The following is a 16670-nucleotide window of genomic DNA, read 5'->3' as shown; positions in this document are numbered from 1 at the left end:
TCTAGCAATAGAAAGGAGCTCCATAGGGCTACAGAAAGGAAAAGTTTTTAAATGCAGGACAAGGCAATTGCAAACAACAAAAAAGGATTATTTCAGGGAGGGTCACCTCCTTGGGAAAAGGGTCTCATTAGTGGATTACCTCACTGGTGCAGGCTGCGAAGTTCCAGAATGACCCATTAAGACTACCTCCCTGGGGAAGGTTGAACAGCAGTCAGGTTAGGTATTAAGCCCTGGTTTGGGGAAGCGGGCCTAACACAAACCCTGCGGGTTTTCTTTGGAAAAGTGTGCTGTGCCTATGGGCCGGCTCCCTGGACATCGGTAAATATCGTTTTCCTAAGATACTGGGAGAGGCACCCCGAGGGAGAAGTGCTAAGTGGTCGTGAAGTGACTGGCTTGTGAGGGCAGAAACACGGTTCTTTTACGTACTCGGTCCTGAAGGCACAGCAGAGGAACAGGGCATTTTGTTACCTGGGAGGCGCTGAGAGCTGTCTTCCCATGCCTGCACCTCCAGCCTCCAGCCTCCAGCCTCCAGCCTCCAGCCCCTCCCGCCGGCCCCCCAGCCCTGAGCAACCAGGCCCACCTCTCTTCCAGAGCTATTGCCGGGTGGTTCCTGGAGAGAAGTCTCCTTTCCCAATGCCTCTCCTGAAGGTGGAGCTGTCGCCAAGGGAGGCCACGACCTGCTCTCCGAGGACTGTTTGAGCGCCGGGGTCCGCGCTGACTCGTCCAGCTGACGGGGCGCAGGGTCCTCCCGCTTCTCGGCCGCCGCGGGAGGGCCGTCTCCCGCTGAGGAGTTGCCGGCCACCCGGCCGCCCGGGGGTGGGCCCCAGTCGGCGTCCTGGGCACCTGCTCCGGGCGGCTGCTTGCCGAGGGGCTGGAAGGGGTCTCGCTCAGGCTCCGCGTAGTCATCCGAGTACTCCGGCGTCTCCTCTGCGCCCCGCTCTTTGCCTAAGAAGGGCAAGTCCTTTCTGATATCCTCGGGTGAGTCCCCCCAGAGGCCGGAGGGGGCGCCCCTGTTGAGCATCAGCTCCCCGTAGTCCAGCAGCTGCGCGGGCCTCTGGGCCGGCCTGAGCACAAAGGTGAGGTAGGACCCGATGGAGCCCATCTTCCTGGGCTCACAGCTCCGCGAGCGGGGACAGCTCACCAGGTAGCAGCGGCCCTCAAACCACCAGGCCAGGTCGCAGCTGGCCAGGTCACAGCACGCGGCCGTGCAGTCCGCCACGGGGGTGCTCTGAGGCACCCGCATGATTCTGGTCGTTTCCAGGTTCGGGGAAATGATGGCATTGGCGTACGTCCTCCCCTCGCTGCACGGGCCACAGGCCCCACCTGCAAACAACGCAGTCTCAGATGAGGAAGGGAGGCGAGTCCTGTCTGGCGAGCACATCAACACCCAGCGGGTCCGTCACGAAGTCCCTGTGTTATCTCACGGTCCCTCCCTCGCCGCACCTGTCCACCCTTCGTCCTCCCGTCCTTCACCCCCAGCCGTCTGTCCTGAGATTCACTGGCCTGCCCACTGGACCCTCCAGCCTCTCCACGTTCTTTCATGGAGTGAACAGAAGTGTTCTTTTCCATCTGTGTACTGCTTTTATATTATTCATGATATTTTGGTCCTCACCCAAAATTCAGTTATAAAGGTTTACATTAGACAACATATTATTTCTGTTAAACTGCTTTTTTTTAAAAAATTTCACAGATTATTCTGCTGATAGGTCAACTGACAGGGAAATATCAAAGGAGAGAAAAACTCGTTCTCAATACAGATCTGTATTTTGGGGTTTTTTAAAAGATTTTTACTTGACAGAACAAAAGCGGGGGGGGGGGCGCTGGGAGGACCAGAGGGAGAGGAAGAAGCAGGCTCCCCGCTGAGCAGGCAGCCCGATGACAGGGGACTCAATTCTAGGACCCTGGGTTCACGACCTGAGCCGAAGGCAGACCCTTCACCGACAGAGCCACCCCGGCGCCCCTGTAACAACCAGCGTTCATCAGATTCTAAACAGCTACAAATATTTCCAGGCGGCGAACGGCAGGCATGAGGGCGGCACTTCCCCCGAGCTCTGCAGACACAGTGGTGCCCACAAGACAAAATGACAGCAACTGAGACTTTCAGAACCGTCCGCAGCAGACTGCCATTCCCTGAAATCCAAGGGCAAAGTCACTTCTGTTCTTTATTTGTTGGTAGAGATCTTTTTCTAATGAGGGCTCGTCACTGACAATTTTATAAATTACGGTTACTTTCCTCATAGCGACACTCAGAGAGCACTTCTACCTGGAGGAAGCGAAGTGGGTAAACAGAGTGCAGGAGTCATGTCATTCGTACCTGTGTGCATGTGATCATCATTATAAATCTTTAAGGGCTGTTCAGTGCCAAACACTGACTCTGCAGGAAAGTCTAATTGATCCAATTTAATAGGAATTAGATGTAATGGATATGTGTCTTTCCAAATGAATAAGCTACCAACAAACTACTTTAATTCAACTGAAAGGATATTTTCTCAAATGCAAATCTACTTTATAGTTTTAGCCTATTATTTTCTAACAAAAAGCTTAATATCGGATATAGAGGGGGGAGAAAAACCTCCAGCTGAACATAAAAAAACAGCATCTCTAACTAAAACCCAGAGATGAAGGGTGTACAGCAGACAGTTAATCTCGGACTCCCACCTCTACTCTCAAAAATATTGCCTTTATTTGTAAAGATACCACTACATCCCTGAGTGGCCATTAAATGAAGACCTAAGCTAGAAATTTCTCTCAAACACACATGGGAGGATAGGCTTTATTTCCCTTGAAATCTTTGGGACAGTTCAATCCATAGAAACTGCCATGTTTCATCTCTGGCGTTGGCCACTAGGCAGCCTAAAAGCCAACTTGTAAAACGGCGTCAGAAGCCACTGTCCAGAAGGCAGGCTGTGATCCTAAAGTGAGTGAACTGTCTCAGTGGCTAAGGAGAACCTTCCATGGCAGAAGCCTTGGAAAAGCTTAAAGCAGTTTTCAGTCAGGTGGAGACTGCCATACACTTCTGGGGGTCCAACATCCCTTTGTTCTACAAAAAAATCACCTGGATGATCTGTATGGACAGACATACCTTATGCAGAGGTCTTAGTGCTCAATAAAGAAGTTTGAGAGGGTTTCCAACAACGAAACCATGCTTCTGTTGGGCCAAGTGGCCATAATTACTTCAGACTCTATCAGACTCACTCAACAAAAGCTCTTGAAGAGACCAGACAAGACTCACCCACGTCTGTACCCTCTACACTGTCCAGCCCCATATGTGGACATAGTCACTCCATGACTGTTGACAAGTCAATGAAACCATTGGTTAGCATTTTGTCAAAGGTAGAGAGGAGAGAGAGGGAAGACAGGCAAACTGCAAATAATGTTACTAATAAAGTAACTCAGAATTTCTAAATTAATGGAAAAATCACAAGAAAAAGATAAAAAGGAATGAAAAAGTGGGGATTTGAGAGAAGAAAAAAAAAAGTGCTCGAGCATTAGTAATCTATGTGGGAATGACAGGGCTTTTCCAGTGGTAGCGTTTTCTGAAGGGGCCCCTGTATACTCTACAATGAGGCTTATGATAATTCAGCTGCTTCAGACCCCTGAGCCGCACCTGCTAGGCGTGCTGGTTCAGTAGGTCTGGATGCAGGTAAAACTGCATTTTAACAAGGGTCACTGTCAGTGTTAAAAAGAAAGAGGTCCAAAATGGAATCACTTATATTAAGCCTCACTGAGATGACCTGATTGTAACGGCACATTCAGCCTCTTCCAGGAGTGCGACTGAAACTCATCAGTCTGGAAAGTCCTGACCCTACTCCTGAGGTCATCTGCCTGCCTTCCCCTAAGGGAAGGTGACCTTGTCTACTTCTGCCTCTAAAATTCTTCCATTTTTTACAGCTCCTTAGAGCTCCCTTCTACCTTCTAGAAGGAACGCTGCCCAAGTCATGAATCCTTGAAAAAAGCTAATTAGATCTTTACATTTACTCGGTGGAATTTCTGTTTTGTTTCATTTTAACACAGGTAAGCCTCATGACAGCTTCGCCACACTTTGCTAATCCATGCACATCAAATCCGTTTCCCTGGCTTTATCTCCGCCCTCAGTCCTCGGTAAATTCAAAGGAGCCCTCTCTGGCCTAGCCAGGACACGGATCACCAGAACTGCTGTTCACCAGTGATTTCGTGGGTATGTCCACAGTAAGCAAGCAGAGCAGAATATATGAAAATAAAGATTTATGGTAAGAGAGAGTGTGGTCATTTGCTTTCCAAAAAGATTGACTATGTAATTACTTTAAATAAATATATAAAGTTTTCCTAGTATATATAAAATGTGACTTTATCTTTTCAAAAGTTGTGATGACAATAAAAAACTATTTAAATTCCTGTTTCCAGAAAACCACTTGTGCAGGTCTGCCTTCGTGCCTTTTATAAGTAAAATAATTCTGTTGGAAAGCAAACACACAGCACCTCATTTCAGGATGATGTGAGTTGTTTTTCTGTTAGGGTCTGTTTGTTTTTCTATTAGGTTCAGAGGTAGAAGTCAATGATTCATCAGTTGCATATAACACCCAGTGCTCATTACATCATGTGCCCTCCTTAATGTCCATCACCCAGTTACCCCATCTCCTCACCCACCTCCCCTTCTGCAACCCTCAGTTTGTTTCCTGAGATTAAGAGTCTCTTATGGTTTGTCTCCCTCTCTGATTTCGTCTTATTTTATTTTTCCTTCCCTTCCCCTAGGTTCATCTGTTTTGGTTCTGATCTGAGTCGTTTAAGCCAAAGACAGGAAGCTCATGTGTGATGCTAGGGTCTCCAGGGTGATGGCTTCCTACCTGCAACAGTCGCCAGCAGCAGCAGTGAAGAGAGCACACTGGTAGAGGGTGTCATTCCGTCTTACACAGTGGATGGAGGCCGGCTTCCAAACAGACCCTGGGAGGCCTCTGGTGCAGGCTTCCTTTGATGTTTCTTAGGAACCGGATTTGGACTCAGAAACTTCAAAAGAAATCAAAAAGCAGACAGGAAGGAAGAAAAAGAATAGGTAAATGAGGAAACATACAAAATTATTTCTATGATTTATTCATGTCACTGGGAAGCCTGTCCTAATGCCACAGGGCCATATTCCAGGCAAACCATCTACCCTAAGTTTGTGCAAACAGAAAGTACGGTTCCTGAGATGAGGCAGAGACTTTCATGCTTTTGTAGGGGCCAAGGGCAGGCAGCCCCAAAATGCGTCACTTTGCATCAACACTATTTTGAATTAAAAGCAATCCAAACCCAGCAGATTCAGGAAAAGCTTTTTATCTCCTCTCAACTGCCTACTTGTACTAGGAAGAGAACTATTTCTTTAAAAGATTTATTGATTTATTTATTTGAGAGAGAAAGAGAGCACGCGTGCGTGCACACACACACACACGTGCAAGCAGGGGAAGGGGCAGAGAGGGAGAGTGAAAACCTCAAGCAGACTCCCCGCTGAGCACAGAGCCTGACATGGGGCTTAATCCCACAACCCTAAGATCATGATCTGAGCTGAAATCAAGAGTCTGCTGCTCATCCAACTGAGCCTCCCAGGAACCCTGGGAAGAGAGATATTAACAAAGATTCCTCTTTACCTAAGAAACTTCTCTACATAATAGGGCACCTGTGGTTTCCAAACACCTGCCTTCCACCTTCCTGTCTTTCTCCCCTTGGTATTCTCAGACCCCTACCCCTCTCTTTAGCTCATCATATAAGCCTTGTTCTGCCTGTCTTTGGAATTTCCATGCCTTTGTGGATTCCCCATATATACACTATTAAATTTGATTTCCTCCTTGTTAATCTGTTTCCTGTCAATTTGACTCTTAGTCAGCTAGAAGAACCTTAAAGGGCAGAGGAAATTCTTCATCCCCAACACTTGCTTCCCTTACAAACCCAAACCTATGAAATAAGATGAAATCAATCACACTACTATATTTTGTCAATTCTAATAGGTACATATTTTCATACTTGTACCACCCCTGAAATCAGGATGTCCTCAGTTGGCCAAGTGCTGGGCAGGAAATAAATGCCATTACTTGTGCCTGCATATTGATTATGCAGAACTGGTATCAGAGGCTTGGAAGAAAGACAGTATGAAGCACTCTTTTAAGAAATATTGCATTCCCAGTGCTCATGATGGTACACAGGCAATGCTGTATGGGGAAAAACTCAGATAGCACTGACCACCTTGACAAATGTTTCAGCAGATCAAGACTGTACGGAACTTTAAGAATATCTTAATTTCTATTCACTTAATAGTTCCTTTTTACAAATGCACAAGGATGATTTATGATAAAAATCTATCCAAATAAATCTATTTCAATGTGCAGAAATTTTCTGACAAGAAAATGATGTGCTGTGAATAACTGACAGGATTTTTTTTCTTCCTTAGTGGTATTTAAAATAATGATGCCTCTTATAATCACTACCATGGTAGAGTCAACAAAATGTAACATTGGCACTTCTATTTTTGTCTGGCACTTTCTTCAATGTGATCTTCGTAACAACCCAGGCAATATTATTATCTCTGTTTTAAAAATGATGAGGGGCACCTGAATAGCTCAGTCGGTTGAGCGTCTGACTCTTGATTTCAGCTCAGGTCATGATCTCAGGGTCATAAGATCAAGCCCCACAATAGGCTCCCCACTGGGCGTGGAGTCTGCTTGAGCTTTTCTCTCTCCCTTCCCTTCTGCCCTTCCTCCCTCAACCTCTCTTAAAAAAAAAAAAAAAGTTGAAATTGAAGCTCAAAAAAGTTCACTGAGGGGTGCACGGGTAGCTCAGTTGGTTAATCATCTGCCTTCGGCTCAGGTCATGATCCCAGGGTCCTGGGATGAAGTCCCCCATCAGGCTCTCTGTTCAGGAGGGACCCTGCTTCTCCCTCTCCCTTTGCCCCTCCCCATGCTTGTGCTCTCTCTCTGTGTCGGTCAAATAAATAAAATCTCAAAAAAAAAAAAAAATGTCCACTGATTTGCCCAAGGCTGAAAAACCAGTACTAGTGTTACTGGTCATCACTAACTCAGGAAACGAATGGGTAATCCCTGGGCACTGCCTCACCTGTTCCCTCCCAGAGAATCTCAAGGATGCTAGACAAACAGAACACACAGTTCCTGGCTGGGTTTTCCAACACTGCTGCTGAACAAATTAAGGTAAACTTACTGCAAGAGAAGCCAGTAACTCGAGAGAAGGGTTTGGAAAAGAGAATGGAAGAGACTTATTTCGGGTGCCCACAGCAGGTGGAGGTGGCAGGCTCAAAGCCCTAACAACTGAGCTCTCTGCTGGCAAGAGAGACAAATTTTCATAGGGAGAGAGGGAGAGAGGGAGAGAGGAGGGGGTATGTGCAAGAGAGCAGGTAGAGAGCATGTGATCGTAGATGGGGGTCAGAAGTTCAGCACACGATCATGGGCGGGGAAGGGGACATGTGGGGTATGGAATTCTAGGCCTTACATCACTATTAGGGCTTTTCTGGTGGTTGGAATGTTCCAGTCATTGTAAAACATCTTCATCAATGCCTCAAGAATAAGAACAATGGGTTTCAGGTAGAGCATCAGTTAAGGGGTCTTGTCTATTTCTGGTTTTAACTGTTGGGGGTCTATGGTCGAGTAAGAGGACTAGCTGATACTAGGAGGTCTGGACTCCAAGTACTTGCTATTCCAAGTATGTAACAAAGGCTTCCAGGAGTAAGCACACCTGGATAAGGGCTTCCTAATGAGTGTGTCAGAACCTTGCTGGGGGTTGCAGGTTGCTATGTTCTTGTAAACGAGGTTGTCGTTCCAGTTCAAACCATTCTTTCCCCACCCACACCTTTACTCCCTTCCCTTTCACACATACACTCAGGCCTTTTAGGAGAATACAAGACTCCTTGTCTTCCCTCCTCCCACCACCCTTTCTAGAAGCAACCCAGGACATTTAGAAATTTCAGAGTGTAGAAGAAGGGGAGGAGGGATAACAAAGAGTTGGGTTATGCCCTGACACAGGCCTCCTGGTCATCATTCAAGAGCAATGTGGTAATCTAGGGGACAGGAGAGGTTCAAATGACAAAACTAAAACAATTTCAAAATGAGTCTGATGTCCTTTATTCAAGGGAAAACAATCCATGGATTGGGGGCATACGGTGTCTCGAAATCACTGGAGCACTCTTCCCAAGGAGTGTGGGCAAGAGCAAATTCTCCAGAGCATGAGGAGGAGCAGAATTTGTCACCCCAAAGCATGCCACTTTGGCGTGAAGATTATTTTGAACTAAAGGTAATCAATACCCAGCAGATTCAGGAAAAATTCTATACCTCCCCCTCAATTGTCTACATTTACTTTGGAAAGGCAGCCACTTCCAGGAAGAGAGCTATTACTAGAGATAGCTTTTTACCTAAGAAACTTACCTGTATAACAGGGCAACCTTTGTATTCCAAACATCCCCTTCTTTCCTGTAAATGGCCTTTCTCCCCTTTGTATCCCTAAATGGCTACTTTTTCCTTAACTCAGGATGTTATATAAGCCTTAACTACCTGGCTTGCTTTTTTGGGTCTCATATTCTCATATTTTTATGGGGCTCCCACACATAGGAATTTGGTTTTTCTCCTGTTGATCTGCCTTATGTCAGTTTGATTATTAGATCAGCCAAAGAATCTAGAAGGGTAGAAGGAAAATTTTTCTGCTCCTACAGGCATTAGAAGAGGCAACAAGAGAACAGGGCATGACTGGCTAGGAGACGGGGGATTCCTTACAAGTCTAGCAGGAACTATTTTCTAGGGTAAAGTAAGCTTGCTAAAGCTGTCTGAAGACTGTGCTTGGTGTATGTCAGTGTCCTTGACAGATGCTTCCATAAGTGCAGGCTGACTTAGGTTTAGATTTGCGATGGGCTGGGCCACTCGGGCGGCCTCCATTTGTGGGTCCTCATAGCAAATTTACTTTGTCAGAGGCACCTGGGAAGGACGAGGAGTCTACAAACAACATTGAACGCCGCGTTCTATGGAAGAAGTGTTTTAGAACTGCTCGACCTTGCTTTTGAGTCTTCATCAGGAAACAACTCAAATCATGAGAATGCCTCTGTTCAACTTTGCTGACAGCTCTGCCATCGACCTCTTGGAATAAGGCTGCCCATCCTGCAACCATCACTGGCCCGTGCCCAGGAGAGGCAGAAGGGGGCCTCAAAAGACCTAGTGTTATTGCGTTGACATAGACTAAGAGACCAGAAAGGAGTGAAGGTGACCTAAGGTAAAGTCAGCAGGTGGCTATAACACTTCTCCATGTCACAATAACAGAGGCCATCAGAACACTAACTTCCATAAGGCAAAGTGGGGAATGTCAGCATTCAGTAAGAGTCCCATAAGCTTCCTACTTAAGACCCCAGAAGAAGAAAACCTGGTAGTGCAAACAATTTGCCACCAATAACTTCCCCTCTCTCCAGCAAGAAAAGTGTGGTTTGAGATGGCAAGTGGATAGAGGGGAGGACTGGCCATCTCCCATCTGTAGTAACTGACCACTCACTCTACCCAAAAGGCAAGAGAAGAGCAGTTGTGTCTCCAGTAAGAGCATTCAGTCAGCTGCCCAAGACGCTGCCGAGCACAGCAATGCTGCCGTCAGCTAGGGAGAGTTGGTCAAGAATCCCATGGATGAAGACCAGTCCTCTACCATTCCGTTGGGTACCTCTGTCCAAATTAAGAAAAGGCACCGCTCTGGGCAGACACCGCTCCAGGGGTTCACGGCTTGGCAAACAGACTGTGCCCCATTTCCAACCCCTCAGCGCTTTGGCAGACACCCTTGTGTAATGTACTTTCACAATCATATTGTGCCTGGACAGCAAGTCATTGTCATTTTCTCAGGGCAAACAGTTCTCAGTAAAAAGGGCATTTCCCAGTCTCAATACCATAGTTAAGGTTCTCTTTATTTAGTACGTTAATACGAGCAAACAATGGACCTCCTTTTCCTCAACATTAACAGGCATATGGACCACATGTCACCAAAAGTCTTTTCAGCTCTAACAGTTTATAAGTTTTGTGTTTTTAAATATAGATAATACTTTGTGTGTTAAATTATGTTTTGACATATTTTCCTATTTGATCCTCATAACAATGCTCTCTGAAATAGTTCTTATTTCCATTGGAAACCGAGTTTCAGAGTCAGATCTCAAGCCTTCCCTGCAGCAGCCCCCACGTCCACAACTATGGTTCTGGAAAGTAAGCATATTCCACTCTGGGTTCCTTACCAAGACCTTCCTGACCTGTTCAGTCTCTGAATTGCTAATTTGCTTGATAAGGGTCCCATTCTGTCCTGCTGCTTGCCTTTTGCCCACCTTCCTGTTGTTTTATGTCTTCAGTAAAGGGGAAGAAAAATATTTAAGAATTCACATAGAAAGACTGTCTACCTTCCAAACAAAATTTCTGTCAAAGGTAAAGTTGCATCTGAATGATAAAATAGGACTTTTAAAATAAGGCTAAACAAGTTCAAAATGTTATAAATAGTATAAACCCATATATCCTTAAATAAACTCTGCATGGATCAACTTTATGCATGTAAAGATCTGAAAGAAACTCCCTCCAAAGGTGAAAATTGGTGAGAATAATTTTTCTCCTCCTTTCATGATTTTGTTCCTCTGCCTTTTTTTCTTCCTTTCTTACCTGTATTTTTTCTTTCTCCTAAACCAAACACATCTTACCTTTGCATTAATAAGATACAATTATAATTTTCATTTTTAAAGAAGTCTTAGGTATTTCAACATGGTCATTCTAACATGGCAGCTATTTAAAAAGTTATCAAGTGGTATATAGGAGGGATATTTCTTTCTTCTTTCTTTCTTTTAAGATTTTATTTTTAAGTCACCTCTCCCCCCGACATGGAGCTTGAACTTACCACCCTGAGATCAAGAGTTGCATTCTCTACTGACTGAGCCAGCCAGGTGCTCCTAGAGTGGATACTTCTGACCCCTGATATTTCTGGCCCGATTCTGTTCTTAAACCTCCCTCCTTCTCTGAGTGTCTTGTCCATGACCCCTAGACCATGCTGGAAGATTTCCCCAAATGCAGTCGTTCTCTTTGGATGATAGTGATCATTCAGAGACGATGAAAGTAAGGCTCAGGAACAGGATCAGAGAACGAATGACATGTAGGAATGGGGTGGCCCAGGGGGGGCAAAGCACAGCAATGTTTCATCAGGCAATAATGGAGTACTTCTTGTGCCAGGGCCTGGACAAGAAACGGAAGATGAGCATCAAGGAGGCAGAAAGAGAGAGGCTCAAGGATAAGGTGGGGGTGACCATGGCCAAGACTGCCCCTTGTCTTTGCAGTGGACATTCTTCCTTACTCCTTAGTAATAAGACTCAGATTGTTATTTGGAGTGCCAGGGTGCCAGCTAGAAGACTGCGTTTCCAACCCTGCCTCCTCTGCCTGCCGCTTCGTGAGGTCGTGTGATTGTTCTGCTGGCATATAAAATAAAACTGTTGGAGAGCACTTCTAGGGAAGCCTCTTTTTGCCTTTCTCCTCTTTCCATCTTGCTGCTGCCTAGAAAGGGCATGAGGGCCAGCACTCCAGCAGCCGGCCCTCTGCAACCATGAAGAAACCTCGAGAATGCAAGCCAGTGCTAGAAAGCATGGACAGGGAGCTGCCAGAGCAGCCCTGGGCTGCCAACCTTAGCGTTTTTCTGAGGAGGAAATAAACTTATCTCCTTTAAGCCACTGCCCATCTTGAACTTTCTATTATAAGGACCTAGATGTCATTTTAGTTAATAAGTAACATTACTCAGGCATTTTTGTTGTTGCTCAGTTCATGGCTATAAAATGCTTTGGTTCAGATAAGCTCATGGCAGAGACATAGTTAACAGCTGCTTTATGGAATGTCAAATAAAAAGTAATACAATTTAGCAACAAGTTCAAGGTCCTTGGATTGGAGGAGTACAGTTCCTCACAAGCGATGGAGCATTCTTCCTGAGACATTGTGGGCAAGAGACAGTTTTACCGAGCATCAGAAGCAGCAATGCACAAAAGGCATGAGAGGCTGGGAGGCTGGCCGGGAGGTCCAGCATCTTCTCAGGCTAGCAGGTCCTATTTTCTAGGTAAGGCAAGTTAGCCAAAGCGGAGTTGGAGGACTGCCACCTGCATGTGTTAGGGTTCTCTGACAGGTGTTTCCTGTAACTCAGGTTTAGATTTGTAATGTGGGCTGGTCCAAGGGGGCAGCCTCCATTTTCTGGGTCCCAATATATAAATTAACTTTATCAGAAGATTTCAAATACAGGCGCCTGGGTGGCTCAGTTAGTTAAGCATCTGCCTTCGGCTCAGGTCATGATCCTGGGGTCCTGGGACGAGTCCCACATTGGGCTCCCTGCTCAGCAGGGAGTCTGCTTCTCCCTCTCCCCCTGCCTCTCCCCTCACTTGGGCTCACTTATTCTCTCTCACTCTCTTTCTCAATTAAATAAACTCTTTTTTAAAAGTTTAAAAGAAAAAGATTTCAAATACTATATAAGACCAAACTTTATGAGAATTTAGTAATTTTTTAAAGTGGCCGATACGCCCAAGAATTCTAAAACCACTTATATGCTGGCTAGCATATGCTTCCTTATGGGGGCAATTAATTTTTTCAGGTATATGTATATTTTCTCTCCAACTAAATTATGAACTTCTTAAGAGGTTAATCTTAAAGCATAAATTGATATAGTTTGACTTCTAGTTTACAAATTTTTCACCTATTAATGATTTTAGTTTTTTAAAAAGCTAATGTTTACTGTAAGCACACATTTTAAATAAAAATATGGGTATTTTAGTTAAAAACACTTAAGTGGGGGCGCCTGGGCGGCACAGCGGTTAAGCATCTGCCTTTGGCTCAGGGCATGATCCCGGCGTTCTGGGATCGAGCCCCACATCAGGCTCCTCCACTATGAGCCTGCTTCTTCCTCTCCCACTCCCCCTGCTTGTGTTCCCTCTCTCGTTGGCTGTCTCTATCTCTGTCAAATAAATAAATAAAATCTTCAAAAAAAAAACAAAACCAAAACCACTTAAGTGACAGGCGATTTCAAGACTGCTGGTATGCATGACAGAGAACTTTGCACTCCCCCACAGTGAACAAGGTGACTGTACAGTAGAAAGAAGACACCTAATTGTCTATCTTTAAACCTTGAGGACCAAATGATTAAATTAAAAATATAAACAAAAGATTAAGTTGTGTCTAGTTTTTCTTAGAATTTTTACCATTCACAATAACCAGTTAGAAGAAATAATGGGAGAATATAGCAACAAGAAAAGAACATAAATGGGGGCACCTGGGTGGCTCAGTTGGTTAAGCGTCTGCCTTCGGCTCAGGTCGTGATTCCAGGGTCCTGGGATAGAGCCCCATAGCAGGCTCCCTGCTCAGTGGGGATCCTGCTTCTCCCTCGGTCCCTTTCCCCCACTTGTGTTCTCTCTGTCTCTCTCGAATAAATAAATAAAATCTTTACAGAAAATCTTTAAAAAAAGAAGAGAATGTAAATTATATAACAGAAAAGTATAGCAAAAACAGCAAACAAAAAAAAAAAATAAAAAGCAGAAGACCTAGGAATGAATTCACCAAGATATTTGAAAAAATAGGAAGTTGTGGGAAACACATGAAATAAATGGAGAAAAACCTGAACAGATGTTCTTGGACAGACAGGATCAACATCAGAAATGTCAGTTTTTCCTAAATAAACCTATACATTTCTATGTTCCCAATAAGAATGATGCTGGCAGAATGGGAAACTGGACAAAACTGATTACAAAGATCACATGGAAGAATAAACCAGAAGGGGAGGCAAGAATTTTTTGAAAGAGAAGAGAAATAAGGGGAAATTAGTCCTGTCAGACAGTGAAACATACTATAAAGTGACAATCATTAAAACAGATTGGTTAGGTGCAAAAATAGATAACTGAATAGAATACTCAATAAATGGGTCCGAATATTTACAAGACTAAACGATGTGATTAAAAATGGCATGTCAAATCAACGGGGGAAAGACTGATACTTAAAGTAAGCGAGATGGGGAAAAATGGCTAGACCTTTGAAAAGAACACTAAGTTATATGCCTCCCTCACACCTTACTAAGATAAACTCCTAACATAAAAAACAAAACCCTCAAAGCACTATAATAAACCATGGGATTGGTTTTTGACAAAGGTATCAAGATAGTTCAGTGTGGAAAGAACAGTCTTTCCAACGAATGCTACTGCAAGGACCAGATATCAACATGCAAAATAACGAAATTTGACCTCTACCTTACACCATACACGAAAATCAACTCAAAGAAGCCAGTCAAAAACAACCACGAATTAGATCATTCCATTTGTATGGAATACTCAGAAGAGACATCTATACAGACAGAAAGTAAATTAATGGTTGCCTGGGTTTACTCCCGACTGGGGTAAAATGGCACGCAAATTCTAACATGCACAGGATTTCCTTTGAGGTAACGAAAAAGTTCTCGATCACATGGTGGTGACGGGTGCACCCCTCTGTGAATACACAAAAAGTTACTGAACTGCACAGTTCAGACTGGTGAACTGTATGCTATATGAACTATGGCTCAATAAAGCGGTTATTTTTTAAAGAAAACAAACTACAGGAGACTATATATGATTATATAACTACATAATCTTTGAGTGAGGAAGACCTAGGAATGATACGAACTCAGAAGTCACAACAACAAAACATATGACCCATTAATAAAAGGTAGGGGTAAATAATTTTCATAGAAACATCACCATATATAAAGTCAGTGTCAACAACGATGTGGGAAAAATATTTGCAACTCACATTACAGACAAAGAATAATTTCCCTAATAAACGAGAATGCCCTCAAATCATTAATCATCCAAAAGAAAGTCCATCAACAAAGAAAAGAACACAGAAAAGAAAATATAAATGCTTTTTAAATATCTCAAAAGATGCTCAAAGTCAGTAATAAAAAGGGGAACACAAATTAAAACTCAGGGATATCATTTTTTCACCTATGAGATGGTCATACATGAAAAAACCTCCCCGCTTTCTTCTATCGGTGAGAGTATAGCCACCCGGGCATTTTCAATCCTCGCGGACGGGAGTGTAATTGGTACAGTCTCTCTGGAGGGCAGAACGGCACTTCGTACTTCCAGCAATCCCACTTTTGGGAATTTATGCCATGGGCCTGCCTGGGCACTTAGGAAATCATATGCACAGTAGGCTACTTCTGGGTACAATAGTGGTATTAACCAACAGGCTGGAAGCAACCAAACTTCGGTAAGCAGGGAATCCGTTAAATAAATTACAGTCTGCTCCTATGACGAAATCCCCTGCATTTGTGAAGAAAGAGGAAACTCCTAGCGTGCTGGCATCTAGCAAGATCTATTGATACGTGAGGAAAGAAAATGCAGAATAGTGATTATGGTCTTTACTATTTGTGCAAAAAGGGAATGGGGTGGGAGGAAATATAAATATGAATTTGCTTGAAAATGAATTACCCTCTGGAGGAACATACAAGAAACCACAATATTTATTATGACTAGGGACAGGGCAGGGACAGAGACTTTTCTTTTTCCTTTTTCTTTTTTTTTTTTTTTTTAGCAAATAGCCTTTTGTACCCTTTGAGTCATGTGAATGTCTTTAATATCTTATAAATAAATAAAGTTAATATTCTTGTATTACAGTTGGTCACTGGAGGCTGAGATCCACTCAACATCGAGAGCCTCAGGAAATCACAACAGCACTAGAGAGCCCACACGAGGTTATACTCAGGAAATGTACGGGACACACAGAGGGACAGGGGATGAACAGGGCAGCCAGACTTAGCGGATGAGCGTACAGGATTCCCAATTCAATGTGAACTTTGGATAAATCACAAGTTTTTTAAAGATTTTATTTATTTATTTGACAGAGAGAGAGACAGCCAGGGGGAGTGGGAGAGGAAGAAGCAGGGTCCCAGCAGAGGATGGGATTTTAAGATGGATACTTTACTTGATAATTTCTCACCGCAGTGGATTTTTCATAAGGTGATTTATGTCAGCTTATTTTCTAAAAACCCATACGTGCAAAATAGACTTTTAAAATAACTTTTATTTTCCACGTGTCTAATTTATTATAACTATGTAAACATTCTTCTTGAATGAACTGCATATAATCATACATCTTTCTTTTAAAAACTTTGGTCCCTCTGTGGTTAATAAATGTCTTGCTTACTTGTTTAGTTTTCTATGTACCTGTCACTTCTCCTTTCCCAAATGTGACGACAAAGCTGTAAAATGTTTCTTAGTCAGGGAAACTCATCACTCACATTATGAAGAAATAAATAAAATGCCAAACTGAAAATGAATTTAAAAATTAGGGGATTAGATGAAGGGATAGTCCAGCAAAGATACTTAAACAGAGGGGGCGCCTGGGTGGCTCAGTCAGTTAAGTGCCCAACTCTTGGTTTCAGCTCAGGTCATGATCTCAGGGTCATGAGAGATCTTAGGGTCATGAGATCGAGCCCCACATCAGGCTCTGTGGGGCTCAGTGGGGAGTGAAGTTGAGATTCTCTCTGCCTCTGCCCCTCCCCCTGCATGCACTCTCTCTATCTCTAATAAACAAATAGATAAATATTTAAACAGATACATCAAAAACCCAGTTTCCTACCATTTCATCTAAAAAATTGATATTTTAATAGCATAAAAGTAGGAAAGATATAATATCATAATAAGGAGCAATCTTTTAAATAAAATT

At 43.7% G+C, this 16670-nt stretch overlaps 1 protein-coding gene across 1 annotated transcript in view; it reads right to left on the bottom strand.

The window, feature by feature from the left end:
• Positions 1-16670, bottom strand: part of KIAA0319 (KIAA0319 ortholog) — a 100856-nt gene that overhangs the window by 68330 nt on the left and 15856 nt on the right. The window contains exons 2-3 of the mRNA XM_026511275.4: positions 4824-4983; positions 581-1323 (exon numbers count right to left, since the gene is read on the bottom strand). Coding sequence (XP_026367060.3) covers positions 581-1323; positions 4824-4878 — 798 coding nt within the window. The 5' untranslated portion in view covers positions 4879-4983. The remainder of the gene's footprint in view (positions 1-580; positions 1324-4823; positions 4984-16670) is intronic.

The sequence above is a fragment of the Ursus arctos genome, unplaced genomic scaffold, assembly GCF_023065955.2.
Source record: "Ursus arctos isolate Adak ecotype North America unplaced genomic scaffold, UrsArc2.0 scaffold_31, whole genome shotgun sequence".
Classification (NCBI taxonomy): Eukaryota; Metazoa; Chordata; class Mammalia; order Carnivora; family Ursidae; genus Ursus; species Ursus arctos.
The sequence above is the reverse complement of the archived record's forward strand: the minus strand, read 5'-3'. Positions and strand labels throughout refer to the sequence as shown.